Source organism: Ursus americanus, chromosome 14 (genome assembly GCF_024610735.1).
Source record: "Ursus americanus isolate L20-20 chromosome 14, mUrsAme1.1.p, whole genome shotgun sequence".
Classification (NCBI taxonomy): domain Eukaryota; kingdom Metazoa; phylum Chordata; class Mammalia; order Carnivora; family Ursidae; genus Ursus; species Ursus americanus.
The window spans coordinates 49,275,117-49,297,488 of record NC_142140.1 but is presented as its reverse complement, the minus strand read 5'-3'; the positions used below and the strand labels follow the sequence as shown (position 1 = coordinate 49,297,488).

General features: G+C 40.0%; 2 protein-coding genes and 1 pseudogene across 2 annotated transcripts; all 3 read right to left on the bottom strand.

The window, feature by feature from the left end:
- Positions 1 to 9,278: 9,278 nt before the first annotated feature.
- On the bottom strand, positions 9,279 to 10,057 carry LOC123796644 (RWD domain-containing protein 4 pseudogene; annotated as a pseudogene).
- A 1,516-nt stretch (positions 10,058 to 11,573) lies between these two features.
- On the bottom strand, positions 11,574 to 12,542 carry LOC123796643 (olfactory receptor-like protein OLF4). Its single transcript, XM_045804168.2, has one exon. It carries the CDS (start codon positions 12,540 to 12,542, stop codon positions 11,574 to 11,576), a length of 969 nt encoding a protein of 322 aa, XP_045660124.1.
- Positions 12,543 to 21,439: 8,897 nt separating this feature from the next.
- On the bottom strand, positions 21,440 to 22,372 carry LOC123796649 (olfactory receptor-like protein OLF4). Its single transcript, XM_045804174.1, has one exon. The coding sequence runs from the start codon at positions 22,370 to 22,372 to the stop codon at positions 21,440 to 21,442; it is 933 nt and encodes a 310-aa protein (XP_045660130.1).

Sequence of the window (22,372 nt, the reverse complement as noted above, 5' to 3'; positions counted from 1 at the left end):
TCTAAATGATATTAAATGCAAAATTTTTGAATCAGTGAATGAGTTTTGAACCTTAGATCTACCACACCTTAGCTGTTTGAATTTGGGGAGACAACCAATTCATTTTAAAATGTTATTCTCGCTGGAGTAGTGGAGGTAGTGGTACCATCCTCCTCAGGTGGTTGACAGATTGCGTCCATATGTGTAAAAAGTTGAGCATAGTTCCTTCCTGTTAGTATATGAATGGTTGTTCTCTTTGTTCAGTCATCTTTGTATGTGTGTGTGTACATACATGCAGATTTGTGTGTTTGCAGGTGCACACATGCTTGATCATAATATAAACACATGCTTACTGTGGACAATAAAAAAATTGGAATCTACTGCAGTAAAGGGGGGGAAAAAGTGGTTTTAACAGAAGCCAGTGCCTGTTCATGTGGAAAAACAGTATGAATGAAGAGTCCATCAGAAGACCAAGTTGCAGAGGGAAAAGGCAGTGAGTGGGTGCTGATGTTACATCAGAATCCAAGGAGCCTGTACTGACTGCTCCACTGGCCTCCTCATGGGGTCCACCTCAGGCCCCTGATCTAAGTGTCATTCCTGTCCCTATGCCCTGTTTATTTGACCACACTTGTTTTTATGTGGCCAGAGAGTGGATGAGGCTGGCTCTCCTCTGACTTTCCTTGGTGGCATTCATTCCTTTGTTGCCTTGGGCTTTGGGGTTTGCTCTTTGTTTGACACAAAATCCAGGGATATACACCAGTCCTGCTTCTCTGTTCCTTGTCTGACATGCAGAAACCTTCCCAAATCATACTCTGTAAAATCTTACATGTTGCATGATGGTCTATCCTCTTTCTTTCTTTCTTTTTTAATAATATTTTTTATTATGTTATGTTAGTCACCGTACAGTACATCCCTAGTTTTTTATGTAAAGTTCGATGATTCATTATTTGCATATAACACCCAGCGCTCCATGCAATACGTGCCCTCCTTAATACCCATCACCGGCCTATCCCATTCCCCCACCCTCTCCCCTCTGAAGCCCTCAGTTTGTTTCCCAGAGTCCACAGTCTCTCATGGTTCATTCCCCCTTCTGTTTACCACCCTTCATTCTTCCCTTTCTTCTCCTACCGATCTTCCTACTTCTTATGTTCCATAAATGAGTGAAACCATATGATAATTATCTTTCTCTGCTTGACTTATTTCACTTAGCATTATCTCCTCCTGTATATGATTTATCCTTGAAGACCTGGTGTCATATGAGCAGTTATTTCCCTCATCTGCTTTGTTCTCATCTTTATGTTCACAAAGGTGTGCATTTTTATAGAAACAAGTTTTAAGGAAAAGAAAATCCATTACATAGAAAGAATGGTGGGGAAAATAAACTCATGTTAAATGTGGTGGATTCAAATAACTGTCGTCAACAAAACTGAACCATAATCTAATACTAACACTTTATAGAAAAGATATACAATAGCAACAATCACATCAACATGGGTCTCTAATTCAGGAAGAAATGGCTAAAAGCTTGGGAATAAAAGAACAGGAAAATATACTTTTTAATACAGAGTGCAGGAAGCAGTAGCTCATTATAATTTGATCGTATGTGACCACAAATGGACTCAATCATGTTTATGAAAAGATGCAGGGGATCTTTAGTTGAATAGGAAAGAACATGTTTCACATAACAACAGGAGGTGATTGCTACTTAAAGAAATCTCAGGAGATGTACTGTATGGTGAATAACATAATATAATAAAAATATTATTATGAATAAAAAAAAGAGTCATACTTTGCAATAGGTGAGTCCCAGAGGAGGAAAAACTCACATGCCCAAATATGTTACCTGGGTTGTTCATAGTATCAAAAGATTGTAACAACTTAAATGTCCTACAAAGAGGCAATATTGAAGTAAACTATGATATCATTGAGCCACTTAATGGAGTATTACACAGCCATTGAAATGGAAGTAAACACAGAATGCAAATTGTTTCTGTGCTATCGTGACAATTAACTATTTTACAAAAATACTAGTTATGTAAAAACTTGAAGGAAAAATGGACTTTTTAACGAATAACGAGTAGTATGATCGGTGGGTTTTGTTTCTCTTCATTCCCATGGAGTTCAAGTAATGCTATAGTAATAATACAATATAAAAATAATAAAATTATTAAAAAAAAGAAATCTCATTTCAGAATACAAAATGGTAGAAATAAGGACAATTAGATGTGCAATAAGATGGCAGTATGTGTAAAAAGCAATTCTTACTACTAAGGATGCAGAAGAATTCCAGTGTTTCAAAGTAATGAGGGGGACATGATGTCATCAACTGATCATTTCAACCACTCAAACCACGTAGGCTTTTGCTCGATCCTACACATACATCTATACACAATACATGGAAAAACTGGCCAACAGCAAACCTGGTGAAAAAAATCACCATTCTTTGCTTATGAGAATACAATCAAAACACACACAAAAACACACAGATCCCAGTGCATGAAAGCAAGGCACTTGCAAAAACAATTTGCATATCTGAAGTAAAAGGCTAACGAAGTCAAAAATATATTCAGCCTCCTTAGTATTAAAATAGTTGCAAAGTAATGCTCCTTGGCATATCCCTTCATTCATCTTAAGTACAGTTTCCCCCCGGTGGATACCAATGGGAGAGACGACTGTGATATATACGTCTCAAAAACTGCTGTCACAAGGTACTATTTACCTCCACGGACCTGGATCCTTCTAATAAATACAGAGTAAGCTAAGTGCACCCCACCTGAAAATTTTTTAAATACCCTCGCTCCAGTGCTCACGCTTCCAAGCCTAATGCTCTCTTTTCCTACTCCTCTTACCTGCAAAACTCTTTGAATATGTTCTAATTTCACTGGAACAACTTTATGTCCCCCAGTCCTTCCTCTGTCCCATCCAACTGGACTTCCATTCCCACCACGTACTGTGATCCCTGTATTGCTGAGTCCAATGAACACTTCTTTTTAAAATATATTAAATGAATTATTTTTTATGGATTATGTAAGTTTATTTACTTACCAGTGTCACAGCATGTCTTTGTAAAGCTGCCAACATCAGCCACCACCTTTTTTTCTAAATCCTTTGAGATTTTATGGAACTGCTACAGTACATCTTAGTTTTTGTAGTGTTCCATGATTCATTGTTTGCGTGTAACACCCAGTGCTCCATGCAATATGTGCCCTCCTTACTACCCTTCACTGGGCTAGCCCATCCCCCACCCCCCTCTAAAACCCTCAGTTTGATTCCCAGAGTCTGTAGTCTCTCATGTTTCATTTCTTAAATGAATTATTTTTAACCTTTGTAATCAACCCAGCAAACAAACATACAATCTCTTGGCTCTGGGACAGGCTGGTTAGGCTCTCAGGTAACTTCAGGGAAATGTTCTCAGGTTCCATTCTCTCTGATCCATTTCTGAAACACCTGTTGAACTCTCAGACTCACCTAGGTGAGGTCTGTAAGATGAATGTCACCAAGTGGAGTTCTGAATTCCTCTGTAGGTGGTTGATGATGGAGACCCAAGCTCTGTTCCCAGAGAGGACAGCAGGAAACAGTAAAGCATGAGTCCCCCAGCCAGACTTAGGAACCCAAAAGCAGCAACCATGTCCTGTTCTGCACAAGGATGCACCATGGAAAGGGACTACAGTGGGGGAGATATTTACAGCTCCCTGTGTCTGGTCATTAGGCACTGTTTCTTTTGTCACTCCCACCTCTGAGCATATTATTTCCCCATGGACCACTGGTCTGCAAATTTCCAGAAAGGAAATTTTTTTTTCCAGCCAATTCTCTATTCCCAGGAGACCAGGTGAGAAGTCAGGTGAATCCAGTTTTTCTTCTCCATGATCTTGCCTGGCTTCCAGAGTTTTGTCCAAATCTAAGACTGAGGGACCTACTTAATCAGGTTCCATCGACCTCCAAAGGTTTGTCTTATGACACAGAAGATCTCCTGATATCTCTAGAAAAATACTACTCCCCTCTTCAACAAGAGATGGGTATGTTAATTTGCTCTAAACATATGGATACTGTGCCGTTGTCTTCATGATGCTTTTGACTAACCATCCAGGTGATTCATGCCAGTAATACCAATGAAGAGCTGCCACTTAGTGCTGTATTTTAAAAAGTGTGTTATTATGAGGTATTTACATCATTTTATGCCCCATATAATGAGCTGAGAATCCTATGTGGATTGTTTCATTTCATTTTTACAAAAGTCCACTCTGTAAGGTCTGGACAATAATGAACCTTACTCCAAACGTGCAAAAGTGGGGCTCAGATGTGAAATGAGCTGTCCCAAGTTATGAGCTGAGGGAGTAGGAGTTTTGACTGGAAATCCACCAAGATATTTCCAGTTCTCGTCCTTTAAATTATTAATTCTCAACCAGGGGCGATTTTGCCTCCAGTAGACACTTGACAGTTATGGAGAAATCTCTGGTTGTCATAACTAGGGAGGTGCTACTGGCACCTAGTGTCTTGAGGCCAGAGATGCTCTCCCTCTCCTACAATGCACAGGATGGTCCCACCACAAAGACTTATCTAGCACAAATGTCAGCAGTGGAGAGGTTGAGAAACACTATTCTAGACCAGAACTTCTCCAACATTAACATGCATTTGAATCACTTAGGGATCCTGTTCATATTCAGATTCTGATTTGGCAGGATGTGGGTGAAGCTGAGGGATCATATAATGGTTACTGTTTCCAGTTGATACTGATGCCACCAATTCAGGTCTGTGGACCAGTCTTTGAGTACTAAGGCTATGGTTCAGTGTTTGAGTCAGGGATAGTTGTTTCTAGACCTTCTTTACCAAGAATCCTCATGCTCATCTCAGGTCTGATCTTAGGTGGTCACATGATGGACTCAGTAGGTGAGCTTGCACATGTTCAAGTTTATGGCTGCCTCTTGAGGATTTCCCTCTTGAGCTGTGCTGCCTCAGGGGAGGGATGAAGCCAGATGGAAGAGATGCATAGGGCAAGGTATAGGAAAAGGGTGTGGAGCTTCCATACCTTCTCCAGGTATGCACTCTACCATCTCCATGTGTTCACCAACCTGGAAGCTCTCTGAACCATCTTTTGGGTTTTATGGAAGCTTCATTATATGGACACAATTGATTAAATCATTGTCTGTTGGTGATTAGACTCCATCTCCAGCCCCTCTCCTGTCCCAGAAGTCAGGAGGTGGGACCCAAAGTTCCAGTCCTCTAACCACATGTTTGGTCCTAGCAAGCAGCCCCTCTCCATAGGTACTTTCCCAAAGTCACCTCATTAACCTACAAAAAGACATCTTTATTGCTCTTATCACTTAGAAAATTTGAAGTTTTAGAAGCTCTGTGCCACAAATGGGGATGAAGACCAAATGTATATATATGTATTTTTTTAAGTGATGGGAAATTGTATCGGTATGCTATAAAAAGTGATAAAGAGGGGCGCCTGGGTGGCTCAGTTGTTAAGCGTCTGCCTTTGGCTCAGGGCGTGATCCCAGAGTCCTGGGATCAAGCCCCACATCGGGCTCATCCACTGGGAGCCTGCTTCTTCCTCTCCTGCTCCACCTGCCTGTGTTACCTCTCTCACTAGCTGTCTCTCTCTCTGTCAAATAAATAAATAAAATCTTTAAAAAAAAGAAAGTGATAAAGACCCTTTAATAATAAAATACAATAATTTGTGTAAGTTCTCAATATTAGTAAAATAATCAGCTTTTGTGTGTTTTCTCATAGTTAGTTTGCATATGCTTAATTATTTTACTTTCAAATTATTAGCATACATTTTGAAGTGGATAAGACTCAGGATTTGATATCTTGTGGACTCAATTATTTTTAAGTACAAATCACAATACCACAGTTTTAAGTGTAGTACTGGAAGAAGACTTGATTGGTATTCTGTCACCATGATTCCAGTTCTCAAACTCTGGCACAGTGGTTCTCAACCAGACATGATTTTGCCCCTGGGGATATTTAGACCATGTCTGAAGGGATCTTGCTGAACATTTATAATCCCCCAAACAAATCTTTATCCAGCCCCAAGTGTCAACAGTGAGAAGGTGAAAATATGATTCTAGACCAGCACTTCTCTATCTTCATTGTGCATACAAATCACCAAAGTTTGTAGTTAAAATGCAAATTCTGAATCATTAGGTGTCCAGTGGGCCCAGGGACTCAGAATTTCTTTATTTCTTTCTTTCTTTATTTTTTATTACGTTCAGGTAGCCACTGTATAGCATACATCATTAGTTTTGTTTTTTTTTTTTTTTAAGATTTTATTTATTTATTCGACAGAGATAGAGACAGCCAGCGAGAGAGGGAACACAAGCAGGGGGAGCGGGAGAGAAAGAAGCAGGCTCATAGCAGAAGAGCCTGATGTGGGGCTCGATCCCGTAACGCCAGGATCACGCCCTGAGCCGAAGGCAGACGCTTTAACCGCTGTGCCACCCAGGCGCCCCACATCATTAGTTTTTGACGTAGTTTTCGATGATTCATTAGTTGTGTATGGCTCAGCATTTCTAACCGGCTCCCAGGTGGTGGTGATGCTGCAGGTCCTGTTCCTTGGGGCACAGTTTGAGAGCAAGGCTCCCTTCCTGTGTTAGAATCATGTGTAGGTAACTTTTGGTCTTCTCCACCAGGAATCTTCAGTGTTTGTAATTTTGAAAGAAAAGATTTTCACATAACTCTATCGGTGTTGATAAATTCTCTGATCAAGTCTCCCATATAAGGGCTATTGGGTGACATCAAATAGAGAGTACTGCTAGTAGATGGAATAAGCTCGCTAATCAGTGATCTCAATATACAAAGATTATGCAGATGGGACTAGTGTAATCACAATGGTCCTCTAAAAGTAGAAGAGGGAGGACAAAGAATTGGAATCTGAGAGATATTTTCAGACTCTAGACTGCAGGCTTTGAAGATGGAAAAGGGCCAGGAGACAAGAAAGGCAGGAGCCGAGGTGCCCTTCAACAGATGACTGGATTAAGAAGATGTGGTCCATATATACAATGGAATATTACTCAGCCATCAAAAAGAACGATTCCTCCACGTTTGCTGCAACATGGACAGGACTGGAGGAGATAATGCTAAGCAAAATAAGTCAAGCAGAGGAAGACAATTATCATATGGTTTCACTCATTTATGGAACATAAGAAGTAGGAAGATCAGTAGGAAAAGAAAGGGGGGTTACAGAAGGGGAAATGCACCATGAGAGACTATGGACTCTGGGAAACTAACTGAGGGCTTCAGAGGGGAGGGGGATGGGGGAATGGGATAGGCTGGTGATGGGTAGTAAGGAGGGCACGTATTGCATGGTGCACTGGGTGTTATACGCAAGTTATAAATCATGGAACTTTATATCAAAAACCAGGGATGTACTGTATAGTGACTAACAAAATATAATAAAAATTATTATTAAAAAAAAGAAATAAGTCAAGCAGAGAAAAACAATTATCATATAGTTTCACTCATACGTGGAACATAAGGAATAGTGCAGAAGACCGTAAGGGAAAGGAGGGAAAACTGAATGGGAAGAAATCAGAGAGGCAGACAAACCATGAGAGACTCTGGACTCTGGGAAACAAACTGAGGGCTTCAGAGGGGAGGGGGGTGGGCAGATGGGTTAGCCCAGTGATGGGTATTAGGGGGCACATGTTGTGATGAACACTGGGTGTTATATGCAACTAATGAATCCTTGAACACTACATCAAAAACTAATGATGTACTATATGTTGGCTAACTGAACATAATAATATAATAAATAAATAAATAAATAAATAAATAAATAAATAAATAAATAAATAATAAACAAAATACAAAACTGAGAATTAAAGAGAAAAATTAAGTAAAACCAAAAAACTAATGATGTGCTATATGTTGGCTTACTGAACATAATAATAAAATAAAAATAAATTCAAAATGAAAAAAAAAAAGGCAGGTAGCCACTGAAAAGTGAAATAAGAAAGGGAGTGAATTCCCCTCTGGAGTGTCCAGAAGGATCACAGCCCTGTAGCCCTCTTTTTTTGTTTTCTTTTTTTTTTTTAATTCACTTAGCCACCATATGGTACATCATTATATTTGATGTAGTGTTCAATGATTCATTAGTAGCATATAACACCCAGTGCTCATGAGACCTCTTAGTTGTAGCCCAGTGAGACCTATTTCAGGCTTCTGACTTTCTAGAAATACAAGATAAATCTTTGTTTTCAGCCACTCATGTGGTCATTTGTAACAGCAGGAATCAAATACATACTTTTTTCACAAAATATTGTTTGTAGGAATGGAGTTTGAGCCTTTCAACTCATTCAGTCAACTTCCCTTGGGTAAAGGCATTTGGTATTGAAATCCCTCCTTAACTGGAAGGAGAAAATCCGTTTTAGTTTGGAGATATTCTGCCTCATTAGCTGGACAGTGATTTCCCGCTGCATAAATGTAAATGTGGTTTTGACGCTGATGCCTTTAAAGTTTTAAGATAAATAACAATTCATTATTAAAACTAAGGAATGCTTTGTGTCAAAATTCTACATTCTTTTTTTTAATGTTCATTCAAGTGTTTATTCATTTGTATCGCCTCCAACTTCAGGTTTCCTTTCATTTTTTAAAATTTTTATTAATTTTTTTTATTTTTTTCATAACAGTATTTTTATTATATTATGTTATTCACCATACAGTACATCTCTGGTTTCCGATGTAAAGTTCGATGATTCATTAGTTGCGTATAACACCCAGTGCACCATGCAATACGTGCCCTCCTTACTACCCAGCACCAGTCTATCCCATTCCCCCACCCCCCTCCCCTCTGAAGCCCTCAGTTTGTGTTTCAGGTTTCCTTTCAATATAATAGATGGGATGTAACGAAGTCTCTGTGTCTCTACATAAATGTGTGTGAATGTGTTTATTGAGAGAAAGGTGTATACAGATGTACACACATATACATACTCACATTCCTAGCCTTGAATGTTCTCTTTGGACTCAACAAAGTGCTTGTACACTTTTCATGTATTCCTCACACCATCTCTCTGAAGTTAGGGCTCCTTCCCCAACATTAGGTTTAGAAATAAGGAAATCGAGGCTCACGTTCATCCCATTTTATCAATAACATAACGAAGGACTTAAAACTCACTGCATACCTTTTTTGAATTCTACATAAATGGATTCATGTAGAATCTTTTTTTAAAGATTTCTCCTTTTAAAGCAAGTTGGTGAAAATGGTTTAATACAACCAGATTTCTTCATGAACTTTCAGCCTAAAACATTTTTACATAAGAAACATACAAAAAAATTATGTTTTATAAAAAAACACCTCAATCCCAAAAAAGAGTAATGAAGGATTTTGAACCCAGTTTACTGTTTAAAGGATGCCCTTCCCTTGTGTCCAGTCCCAAGCACAATTCATCACCTTTAGAGCCAGTTTTGCTTAAATGCTCCACCACATCAACCCAGTTCCATCCTTGGGGAAGTTCTCCTTTGTGATCTGTTTTCTCTGCCGGCTTACATTTCTGGGTTTTTGAAACTTGTTTTGTTTCTTGTTTTTTGTTTTGCTTTGTTTTGTCTTTTTTTCCTTACTCGATGGGGCTATATTAGGAGTTTCAATGGAGATGATACTGCTTATGGTTGTAGTAGCATTCAAGGGATGGTGATTCTCCATGAACAGCTCTTTACTCTCCTTGGCATATTCAAATGACGTGTAGGTCCTTGGGTCACGAGATGAGATTACCTCCCACTGCTTCCCCTAACTTGGCTAATACGCTCTGCTTTACAGCTGATGATACCAGGGTCATAAAAAAAAAAAAGCTTTCACAGATATGATTGGAAGTTTTTGGGGATATGCTTCTGTCCAAAAAATCTCTATTAAGAAGGCTCTAGGATCACCACTTTCACCTCCGATGTATTGAAAGGAAATTGGACTTACTTCCCAGAGTCTTTCTTCTCCTGCATAAACAGAAGGTCATGTTTCCAGTTCCATTTCCTGGTCCTCTTTGGCACTTGCCAAGTGGGTCATGGGACCCCTCCCAGGAGGGCATCTGCAGTAAGGACAAAGGGAGAGCAGTGGCCTGGAGGCCCGGGTGGCCCCCTTCTGCATCGTCTGCTGTAGGAGGTGAGTCCCTCATACTGGAGACGAGAGTCCCATGCATCCCCCTATAGTCTTAATTTTTGTATGCCTCCCATAATTCAGCAAATTGTATACTTTATTTATTTTTTAAGATTTATTTATTTATTTGAGAGAGAGAGAGAGTGTGAGCAGGGGGAGGAACAGAGGGAGAGGGAGAGAAATCTCCAAGCTGAGTCCCACCCAGCTCAGCACAAGCCTGACAAGGAGCTCTGTCCAAGGACCCTGAGATCATGACTCAAGCCAAAACCAAGAGTCAAATGCTCAACCCACTGAGCGAGGTGCCCCATCAAACTGTACACTTTAAATGTGTGCATCTTGTTGTATGCAATTACACTTCAATGAATCATATTTGTAGGGAGACATGGAAGTTTCCAGGCAGTAGCAGGAATACAAAACAGAAAACATAATCATGCAAGCTCTTCTTCATCCCAATGATGGACCCCCTTACACATGGATGCCAGCCTCACATCATCAATAAGCAGATGGGCAGCATGAAAATATTATTTGCACATTAATAAATGTCTGACTAAAATTTTGTTTCATCTCTGACTCTACAGCCATATTATGTTAACTATTTATTGAAATTTGTGTTTCTATGTGGACTACAGCTGGAGATGTGTGCTTGATTATTGGTTTTGCCAGTGACTAGGCAATGTGGACACTGAGATGAATAAGAGAACAGGATCCTAAGGAGAAAAATAAAACCCAATGACTTGTTACAAAACACAGTATATGTTAAGGTCAAATTTTCAGGAAGAACAGATATTTAAAAGAATTATGGGCACAAAAGTGGTGACCTGTGGTCTCAGACTTTCCTCTCTTAAGAAATTATAAATGGCTTTGCTTCCAATTGTGGTGTGTTTTTTTTTCCTAAGAGTAGTACAACTCATGATTGTTTATTGGGAACATAAAGAAAAACCTCCTCAGTATGATATATTTCCTTTCAGAAAAAAATAATTCTTAAGAAATGTATAGAATCTCATGGGATTAATGGGGATTTCCAATATTTTGTGTTTTTTTTTAAAGAGTGTATTTATTTATTTATTTATTTATTTACTTATTTATTTATTTATTTGACAGGGGGGAGAGGGAGAGCACAAATAGAGGGAGTGGCAGGAAGAGGGAGAGGGAGAAGCAGGTTTCCCACTGAGCAAGGAACCTGAAGCAGGCTCAATCCCAGGACCCTGGGATCATGACCAGAGAAAAAGGCAGATGTTTAACCAACTGAGCCACCAAGGTACCCCAAGAGAATTTCCAATATTTTGTCCAAAATTGGGAATCAATTTAGGAGAGCAAGAAAACAACTAAGCAAGGCACTGTAAGATACCAGAGAGCAGAAAGGTTAATACAGATGGTTACTCAAATTGTACAGAGAAGTTGATGTTACAGGAAGGGATATTCCAGGGAATCAAGAGAAAGAGTAAATTCTAAGTCCACAATTTGATCAAAGAATTACCGTTGCTGGCTCAGGTTTTGCGTCCTGTTATCACGTGTATTTTTTCAGCCCCAGGACAATGGGCCTTTTTATACTTTCCTTTCCAAAGAATCTTTTCAGAGCCCTCTTTATGTCTTTATTTCTCAGACTGTAGATGAAGGGGTTCAGCATGGGTGTGACCACCGTGTACATCACTGAGGCTGATGCACCCAAGTGTGAGCTCTGGGGAGCAGCAGAGCTAAGGTACACACCTAGGCTCGTACAGTAAAATAAGGAGACAACGGAGAGGTGAGATGCACAGGTGGAAAATGCTTTATACTTGCCCTGAGCTGATGAGATCCCAAGTATGGAGGAAACTATCTTACAGTAAGAGTAAAGGATCCCAATGAAGGGACCAACAGCCAGCAACATACCTGTAAAATATATCACCATATTATTAAGAAACGTGTCAGAACAGGAACGTTTTATCACCTGAATGAGTTCACAGAAAAAGTGGGAGAGTTCCACCTCTGTGCAGAAGGACAGCCGCAACACCATGGAAGTGTGTAACAAGGAATCCAAGACACTCAGGACCCAGCATACCAGAACCAGCAGTCCACAGAACCAGGGGTTCATGATGACCATGTAGTGCAGGGGATGACAGATGGCCATGAAGCGGTCATAGGCCATCACAGTCAGGAGGAACATGTCTAATCCTGTAAACAGTATGAAAAAATACATCTGCGTGATGCATCCTGCAAAGGTTATGACTTTGCTCTGAGTCTGGATGTTCCACAGCATCTTGGGGACAGTGGTGGAGGTGAAACAGATGTCTACAAAGGACAGGTTGGCCAGGAGGAAGTACATGGGGGTGTGGAGGTGGGAGTCAGAGCTGACAGCCAGGATGATGAGCAGGTTTCCAAACACAGTGATCAGGTACATGGAAAGGAAAACCCCAAATATAAGGGGCTGCAGTTCTGGGTCCTCTGAAAATCCCAGAAGAAGAAACTCTGAAACTCCTGTAAGGTTCCCTGGCTCCATGGGTTTGGGGTAGCTACCAGGATATAGAAAAATAAATGATTAATTTCACACAAACTAGTATTTTTGTAACCTAACATATATGATACCACTTATATTTCAGAGTCAATATACTAATTTCAATATGTGTGTGTGGTCTTATCCCCTTTAGGGCATCCCTAGCACCAATTCACATTTTTATACACAAATAAGAATTCTGTAATCAGTCTGTTCCCCAGCATAATGTAGATTCTTGATTCATTGAGAATATTTTTCACTCCTTTAAGGGATGGATACTGAGCGTCGTATGTGTTCCAGACACAGTTTGGACAATGATTATAGGGTGCTGATAAGCAATGTCCTTATAACCCTAGGATGGAAGAGAATATAATCAAATACTAATAATCTAATAACATGTCAGATGGTGACAGAAGCTGTGAAGATGGGGAAAGCAGGTGTAAAGGAGAGAAGTGATGGGGTGTTATTTTTTTACTGGATGTCCACAAGACTTGCAAAGAAGGTGACATGTGAACAGGACCTCGAGATAGGAAGGGAGATTGAGGTTATCTCAGGAAGTGTACACCCAGCAGGGGTAACAGCCAGTGTCAAGGCCCCGAGGAAGCTGTTTGAGTCAGAAAACCAAGGCTCAAAAGAAAACCAGGGCATCAAGGAAAAGGAGAAGAAGGAAACAGATGAGAGGTGGTGGCAGTGCGTACTGAGGAACGAAGCAGCCACCCTGCTATGGCTGCAACTTCAAGACACAGGAATTCCTCACTTTATTAATTTTGCAAGACTTTCTTAATTTTGTTATGAGATGTCCCATGAGGCAAAATGCACAACCTGTTAGTAACTTCTGTTGATTGAGTTCTGGCCCCTGTCAATAAGAGTTACTTTGGAATATGTGAGCCCTAATAGCCCTGCTCTGAGGACTGCCCTCAGTTCATAGCACACACACACACACACACACCATGACCCTCTGTGGCCTCCTGGGCTACTGACTGCCTTGTCTTTTTCACCCCAGGCACACTAGTTAGGCCAGCTGCAGACACACATCAAGCTCGCCAGATCTCGTTTTCTTTCTCCTAAAGAATGCAGAAGTGGTACCCAGCAATTCCTATGGGCAATAAACTTGGGGATGCCTATCGATATGCTCATTTTCTGATATCAATTTAAAGGAACATGGGCAGTCTGTATAGTAAAGACAGAGAGAAGAGAGAGGAATGACACAGACATGAGAGGAAAAACAGATCCAATAGTGCAGGAGGCCCTCAAGAGACCAACCAGGAGGAAGAAAAAGTGTCTTTGGTTCTAGTGACGTTCCTGCTCTCCTTAGATCCCCTTGATGCCTGGCAAAAATAATAAGGGAGCAAAAAGATGAAAATAGTGATATTTTCATGATGTGAAACATGTTACAGATGGGATGCTCTGAGAGGAAAATGAGCAAAAGGTATAAACCAACACTTCACAGCAGGAAATATACAAAGTAGAACAGCAGGTGGGCTGTTTTAATATCAAGGAGCAGAAGGCTTCCTTTCCTGGTGGCCAGTCCACATTTATTTGACCAATTGCTGTTTATTTGGCTTGTTGAGGGGTGAGGCAGGCAAGCAAGTCCCTTCCTCACTTGTCTTATGTGACATCTTTTATTTGTTATTCCTGTCCTTTGGGTTTTGATGTTTTCAACAAATCCAATGGACACTCTCTAGTCCTGGTCCCCATCTTCACCCCAGATCCTGTTCTATATGTCCTGCACCTGCCATAATAATCCATCCTTACTCAAGATAGCTACTCCATGTGATTTTTCCATGAGTACATTATGTCACACACACATTTATTTTATTGCCCTCTGCCTTTGCCAATATGTACAGGACTAAGTGAGCAGACACTTGATGCTCATTGTTCCTTGTTCCCTTTGTTTTTCCCAAGCTATGGGAGTATATGTGCCTTTATGTAAACACACACTGAAGAAAGCAAAGACCTATAGAATAAGAAGGATGGCAAAGGTGATGAAACTTGTTAACGTGGGTGACTTCACCTAACTGTATTAAACAAAACCAAAAGGAACATCAAAAACGTGTTGTGGTGAGAACTGGGTGTCATACGCAAATAATTAATCATTGAACACTATGTCAAAAACTAATTACGTACTGTATGTTGGCTACTGAACATAATTTTAAAAATTTTAAAAATGAACTGAACATGATAGACCACACACTCATTGAATAGTATCAACATCAATTAGTAGTTAATTTAGTGAAGACCTTGACATAAGAGAATATATCGTAAAATGTATCTAGAACTTTCTGACACACAGCAAATGTTCTGTAATTATTTTCTGAAAGAGTCAGGAATTAGGTCACAGTAGACACAGACATTTAACATATGGGGAGGTTGTATTTCAATTGGAACAGACTGGATTGTTGAATAAAAGTTGGCACAAATGGCTATCTGTCTGGAAGGAAATGAAGTGGTTTCTGATCTTACGCACCTTTAAGAAAATCAAAGGGATTAAAGCCACTAGCATAAAAGTAAATAATGCTTTGCAAATGAACATATAAAAAAGTACAGATAAAATCTATAGGCAGGCAAAACCATCTTGATTAAAGTGAGAAAATTAGAAGCAAAAAGGAAGACATTTAACTCTATCAACTTAACATTTTTAAGGTCAAAAATTCCCAACCAAAAATTAGTTAATTAACAACTTTGTAAAAATCATTTGAAATGCAGCTAGCTGTGGGAAATAGGCATGAAATGTATGGACAAATTATAATGATGGACAACTGAATGAGGATCCAATACATGAATCTTTGCTCAAGGTGAGTGATAGTTTGAGAAAACAACAAGAAAGATTTCTCTCTCACACCCAGCAGTGGGGAAAGCCCAGGAAGAGCTGCCTTGCTGATTGGGACTGGACTTCTTAACTGGCAGTGAAAGGGGCACTTTCTAATTTGGGGGACAGAAATGAGAAGTGTGGAATTATGGGGAAACAACTTGAAGGCAACTATAAATATTAAAAATACAGATATTCTTTAAAATAGGGTTTCTCGATCTCTGTGCTGACTGACATTCTGGGTCAGATGCTTCTCTGTTGTGGGTCTCCCTGTGCACGGTAGCATGTTCAGCACCCTGGACTGGTGATCATTTTGGAAGATATACAAGTACAGAATTGTTATGTTGTACACCTGAAACTAATAGGATGTTATGTGTCAATGGTACCTCAATAAAAACAATTAAGCAATTGAGAGAGCCCAATATGAATGACCAGTAGATTTGACCACACAAAATTCATACACTTTCATACATTCTCCAGAAATACATTTTTACGTATATAAAAGAACTAAATGGCCAACAGTCAGTTTATATAAAAACTCCACTTCCTTGGTAGAAAGGATCATATTTTTTTATTTTATTTTATGTCATTTTATGTTATTGTATTTTATTTTTTAAAGATTTTACTATCAGGCAATCTCTGCACCCAATGTGGGCCTCAAACTAACAACCCCAAGATCAAGAGTCGCGTGCTCCACCAACTGATCCAGCAAGACACTCCAAAGATGAAATTTTTAAAAAGGAATAAAAACACACTTATAACACTACCCAAAGCAAAGGACTTGCACAGACAATTTTTAACAGAGAACCTACCAAATGACCAACAAACCCACAAATACAGTCAGATTCACAGGTTCTAAAACAATGCAAAGTAAAGCTCATTAGCATACCCATTTTCATGTATTACATACTATTTTTTTCATGTGAATTCCCAGAATGAAAGAAGAAAAAGTGTGTATGTTTCATGCATCACTATTATAAGGATGTGTTTGCAATCATCCCTTGGTCAAGATCTTTCTCATCCATGTGGAAGCATAGTCTAAGATCCTCCATCTTAAAATAAGAGGACATGCCCTCACTTCACTGTATATCTCTCCACAGCTAATATCCTATTTGTGGACTCTCATTCATGAATAAGATTTTTGCACTTCTATTCTACTTTTACTGGAAGCATCTTAATGCCTCTCAATTCCTTCTAATTGGCTTCCATTAATACCATTTAATTATCAACATTACTACTTGCACTTCTGATTGCAAGGTTCACTTTTCTTTTTAACATCCTACATAAATTCGTTAATTTATTGGTAAAGCCAGCAAACAACTACCGTGATCTGTGGCATCCTGGCTATGCTGGATGGATTCTCAGTGACATTAGGTAGAAGACTTGGCTTCTGTTCCCTCTCATCCTCTCCTGCAGTGCCTGCTGGGCTCTTGAACTCACCTGCATGAGCACTCAGAGAGCAAGCTTTCTCTTTGCAAGTCACAATTCCTCTCTGGATAGTTGATGATGGAGATCAAACTCTGTCTGCTGACAAGACAGCACGAGGGCATCAAGCATCGGTCTCCCAGCCAGATGTAGGACTCTGAAAGCAACAACAATGTTCTGTCCAACCAAAATGCCCACACTGAGGTTCTGTAGCAGAAAAGGAATTTACAGCTCCCCACCTCTGCTCATTAGGCACATTTCTCTCTTGGTGCTCCCACCTATAAGTGCATGATTTCTCCTGGGGAAACTGGTCTGGACAGAATGGAGTTATTTCTGGGTGAGTCTCTGTTCCTAGGAGACCACTTTGTATGCCAGGTGAATTCAGTTTTTGTTACCTTTTCTCCAATAATTATCCCGTTTCCAGAGGTCTAAACCTCCCAGCACTTAATCACAACACTGACTTCAAGTTTTCTCAAAAGTCTAATACTGAATAATTCATCTGACTATTTCCCTTGGATCTTCAAAGCATTGAAATTATGGTGGGGACACAATCCCTGGTATCTTTAGAAAATTACTATTTCCTTTTTCAAGAAAGGGGAGACATTTGTTCCTTTATTCTAAAATCTTGGTTACTGCACTCCTTGGCTTCACGATAGTTTAGCCAAAACAATTAAGAATATCATAGTTAGATCACAGGTTAAGAACTGGCATTCAGCCCCTTATTATGAAGTGTTTATTAATTGGAAGAGATACATTTACATTTCATTCACCACGACCCAGCTTAGCACTTCATAGGGCGTGTCACACTTATTTTTGACAAATGTTCATTCTCTGCGGTAGTACTTTTATGAACTCCATTCTCTATTGTAGAAATGGGGCTCAGGGGGATTTACGTTCTGCTCTAATGTATAAAGCAAGGAGGGGATGGAGTTTTGATTAGAATTATGTCAGAATGCTTTTAGTTCTGAAATCTTGGCATGGTGGTTCTCAACTGGAGATATTTGGCCATGTCTGTGGGCTGCTCCCAAACACCCGTAACCCACAGGCCAGCACCCAGCAAAAGGAATTATCCAGCCCCCGTGTCCACAGTGAGAAGGTGTGAAACAGGATTCTAGACCAGCTCTTCTCTACCTTCAATGTGCATACAAATCACCAAGGTTTGTAGTTCAAACGCAAATTCTGACTCATCAGGTCTCCAGTGGGCCCAGAGACTGCATTTTTTTAGAGTTTTTGTTTGTTTGTTTGTTTGTTTGTTTATAGAGAGAATGAGCAGGGAGAGGGGCAAAGGGAGAGGAATAGAGAGGATGTCAAGAAGACTCTGTGCTGAACATGGAGCCCCAAACAGGGATCGATCTCACAACTCTGAGATCATGATCTGAGCCAAATCCAAGAGTCAGTTGCTTAACTGACTGAGCCATCCAGGTCAGCCTAGAGCCTTTGCATTTCTAAATAGCTCCCAGGTGGTGGTGATGCTGCAGGTCCTGGTCTGAGGAGCACAGTTTGAGAGCAAAGCTGTGGTCCTGTATTAGAGTCACGTGTAGGTAGTTTTAGGTCTTCTCCACCACGAATCTTCCTTGCACATATTTTTGAATGAATAGTTTTTCACTCACTCTTTGGGTGGCGAAAAATTCTATGCTCGTTTTTTTTTCTTTGCTCTTTTTTTAATGTTTTTTTTTTTTATTATATTATGTTAGTCACCATATAGTACATTCCTGGTTTCTGATGTAAATTTCGATGACTCATTAGTTGCATATAACACCCAGTGCACCATGCAATACAGGCCCTCCTTACTACCCATCACCAGCCTATCCCATTCCCCCACCCCCTTCCCCTCTGAAGCCCTCAGTTTGTTTTTCAGAGTCCATAGTCTCTCATGCTTCATTTCCTCTTCTGATTACCCCCCCTTTCTTTATCCCTTTCTTCCCTTACTGATCTTCCTAGTTCTTATGTTCCATAGATGAGAGAAATCATATGATAATTGTCTTTCTCTGCTTGACTTATTTCACTTAGCATTATCTCCTCCAGTGCCGTCCATGTTGCATATGCTCGATTTTTTAAACAGAAGGGCTCTTGATGGGTATTAAGGAAGGCGCATGTTGGGATGAGCACTGGGTATTATACATAACTAATGAATCGTTGAACACTACATCAAAAACTTATGATATACTATATGCTGGCTAGCTGAACAAAACAAAAAATTAAAAATAAGAGTTAAGAAAGAAAGAAAGAAAGAAAGAAAGAAAGAAAGAAAGAAAGGGAGGGAAGGAGGGAGGGAGAGAGGGAGGGAGGGAGGGAGAGAGGGAGGGAGGGAGGGAGGGAGGAAGGAAGGAAGAAAGGTGGGCTCTTGAGGGGTATCAATTAATATATACGAAAAAGATTTTGTAGTAGGCAAAAGAAGGGCCTCCAAAAGATGTCATCGTGAGGACCTTTTGAAAATATTAGCTTATATACCAGGGTAATTAAGATAGCAGTTGGAATAAAGCTAGTAGTCATAATCTTAGGAAGATAAGCCTTCATCGGACTAGCACAATCACAATGGTCCTCTAAGTGTGGAAGAGCGAGCAAGAAGAATGGAGTCAGAGAGACAGTTGAAACTACTGTTGTGCTGATTTCACAGGTGGAGGAAAGGCCATGAGCCAAGGAACGTGGAGGCCACTAGACACTGGAGCAGGAAAGAGGATGTTCTCCTCCAGAGCATCCAGAAGGATTCTGGCCCACGCACATCATTATTTTAGCCCAATGGCATCCCTTTCATGCTTCTGATCTCTAAAACTTTCAGAGAATTATTTGTTTTTAGACACTAGTGAGGTAATTTGCAACAACAGTGAAAGGAATCTAATACAGATATTTATCCAATAAGATATTGTTTGCAGGAACTGAGTTTGAGCCTCTCAAATAATTCAGTTAGCTTGCCTTTGGCCAAGGCATTGTGTGTTGAAATCCCACATTACATAGAGAAATTGGAGTTAATTTGGAGATATTTGGCCCCAGCAGATGGTATGGAGAATTTCCCAGTGCATAAATGTAAATATGGTTCAGATTTTTTTTTTGCCTGATAATTTACTTTTTTGATACTTTTTAAAAATTTTTATTAATTTATCTTATTCACAATTTTGAGGACTTTGAGGCATTAAGATAAAAAAAGCAATCCATTATTACAATTGTCACCCTAAATTTTTTTTAGATTTGTTTACTTATTTGAGAGACAGAACGAGAGAGAGTGGGGGAAGGGAGTGGCAGAGAGAGGGAGAGAGAAACAAGCAGACTCCACACTGAGCATGGAGACTGGTGTGGGGCTCTTTCCCACGAGCAGGAGATCTTGACTTGAGCCGAATCCTGGTGTCGGATGTACTGCTGACTGGGCCGCCTAGGCGCCCCATCCTAAAGGATTTTTTTTTTTACACTAATCACTCATTCTACTTTAAATCTTTGTGTCAAAATTTCTACATTCTTTCTATTTCATGTTCATGCAAACATTCCTTTCGATCTTCTGCAAATTTCTCTCAAGTTTTCTTTCAACATAATAGTTGGAATTATAAATCAGTGTATGTGTGCACACGTGTGTGAGCATGTTTATTTGAAAGAAAGATGTGCATGAGTGCACACACTCACATACACACACACTCTTCACTCTCAGATCTTTTCTATGGACTCAAGAAAGTGTACCCAACATTTTATTTATTCCTCACAACTTTCATTTCAAGTTCCACATTACCTTCAGAAATAAGGAAATGGATGTCCAGGTGAATAACATTTGTAACAATAACATAAGAATGCAGGTAAAACTTCCTGGACCTTATCTCGAGTTCTTACAGATAGACCCATAAAGTAGGTATGCTTTATTCAACTATGGCACCTTTATTTCAGCAAAATGTACATTTAATATAAGTGCACCTTACTATATATAATTGTACTCCAATAAATTAGTGAGAATTTTAAAATTCTAATGGTGTACAACTCATACTGGATCAAAAGCACCTATAGCTGAGTCCCACCTGACAGGGGTGGGATAAATGTCTTATAACTGGAAAGAAAGCCAAGTATCACATATGGACATAGAAGTAGCAAAATTCAATTAAGGTAATTTACATTTGGTAAATTATTTTTTCCCTAAACTGTAAGATTGACCTACATATATAAATGAAATAAATATCATGTATTAGTTGAAGAAAGAAGGGAACTACAACTCCACACAACATCGTGTATGACCTTTAGAAATGCAATGTAGAGACTGATAAGTAGTGCGGAATAGGTCAGAACAACTGCCCAAGAGACACTCTCATTCAGTAATAAAGGTGTTATATGAAGACATGTGTTTTCAGAATTGCTAGTTATGCAGTCCTAGCAAAGAGATGCAATTATAAAAGCAACCAGAACTGAGAGAAATTATAAAAATCAACTTTTTCCCATTCTAAGCATTTGCACTGATATATGGGGACAGAATTCATGATTTCTCTACTATTGAAGTTTATCAGACAGAGCAGAAGCTTAACAAAGCCAGGTACTTAAACATATGAAGAAGTTCAATTCAAACACATGGAATTTCCGGAAAATAAATAGAAGGAGCAGATTCTACTTCCACAGCCTGATCAAAGAATAGCAGTTCCTGGCTCTGAGGCTGGGAGCCCTGCAATCATGGGCACTTCTTCAACCCCAGGATGATGGGCCCTCACATCACTGGAATCCCGATGATTCTTTTCAGAGCCTCCTTTATGTCTCTGTTCCTCAGGCTGTAGATGAAGGGGTTCAGCATGGGAGTGACCACTGTGTACATCACCGAGGCCACTGCACTTGCATGGGAGCTCTGGGTAGCAGCAGAGCTAAGGTACACTCCTAGGCTGGTACAAAAAAATAAGGAGACAACAGAGAGGTGAGATGCACAGGTGGAAAATGCTTTGTACTTGCCCTGAGCTGAGGAGATTCTAAGAATGGAGGAAACAATTTTAGAATAAGAGTAAAGGATCCCAGAGAGGGGAGCACCAGCCAGCAGCATAGCTGCAAAATACATCACCACGTTATTAAGGAAGGTATCAGAACAGGCAAGTTGGATCATCTGATTGAGTTCACAGAAAAAGTGGGGGATTTCCATCTCTGTACAGAAGGACAGCCGCAACACCATTAAAGTCTGTAACAAGGAATGAGAAACACTCGTGATCCAGGACATCAGAACCAGTAGTCCACAGAGCTGGGGATTCATGATGACCATGTACTGTAGGGGGTGACAGATGGCCACAAACCGGTCATAGGCCATCACAGCCAGAAGATAGATGTCCAACCCTGAAAAGATTATGAAAAAATACATCTGGGTGATGCAGCCTTTGTAGGTTATGACTTTGCTCTGAGTCTGGATGTTCCACAGCATCTTGGGGACGGTGGTGGAAGTGAAACAGATGTCTACAAAGGACAGGTTGTTAAGGAAGAAGTACATGGGGGTGTGGAGATAGGAGTCAGAGACAACAATCAGGATGAGGAGCAGGTTTCCAAACACAGTGATCAGGTACATGGAGAGGAAAAGCCCGAATATGAGGGGCTGCAGTTCTGGTTCCTCTGATAATCCCAGAAGAAGGAATTCTGACATCCTTGTATCATTGCCTGATTGCAT

Coding starts and splice junctions, on each gene's coding strand:
- LOC123796643 (XM_045804168.2), bottom strand. CDS start 12,542: ATGGAGCCAGGGAACCTTACAGGAGTTTCAGAGTTTCTTCTTCTGGGA.
- LOC123796649 (XM_045804174.1), bottom strand. CDS start 22,372: ATGCAATCAGGCAATGATACAAGGATGTCAGAATTCCTTCTTCTGGGA.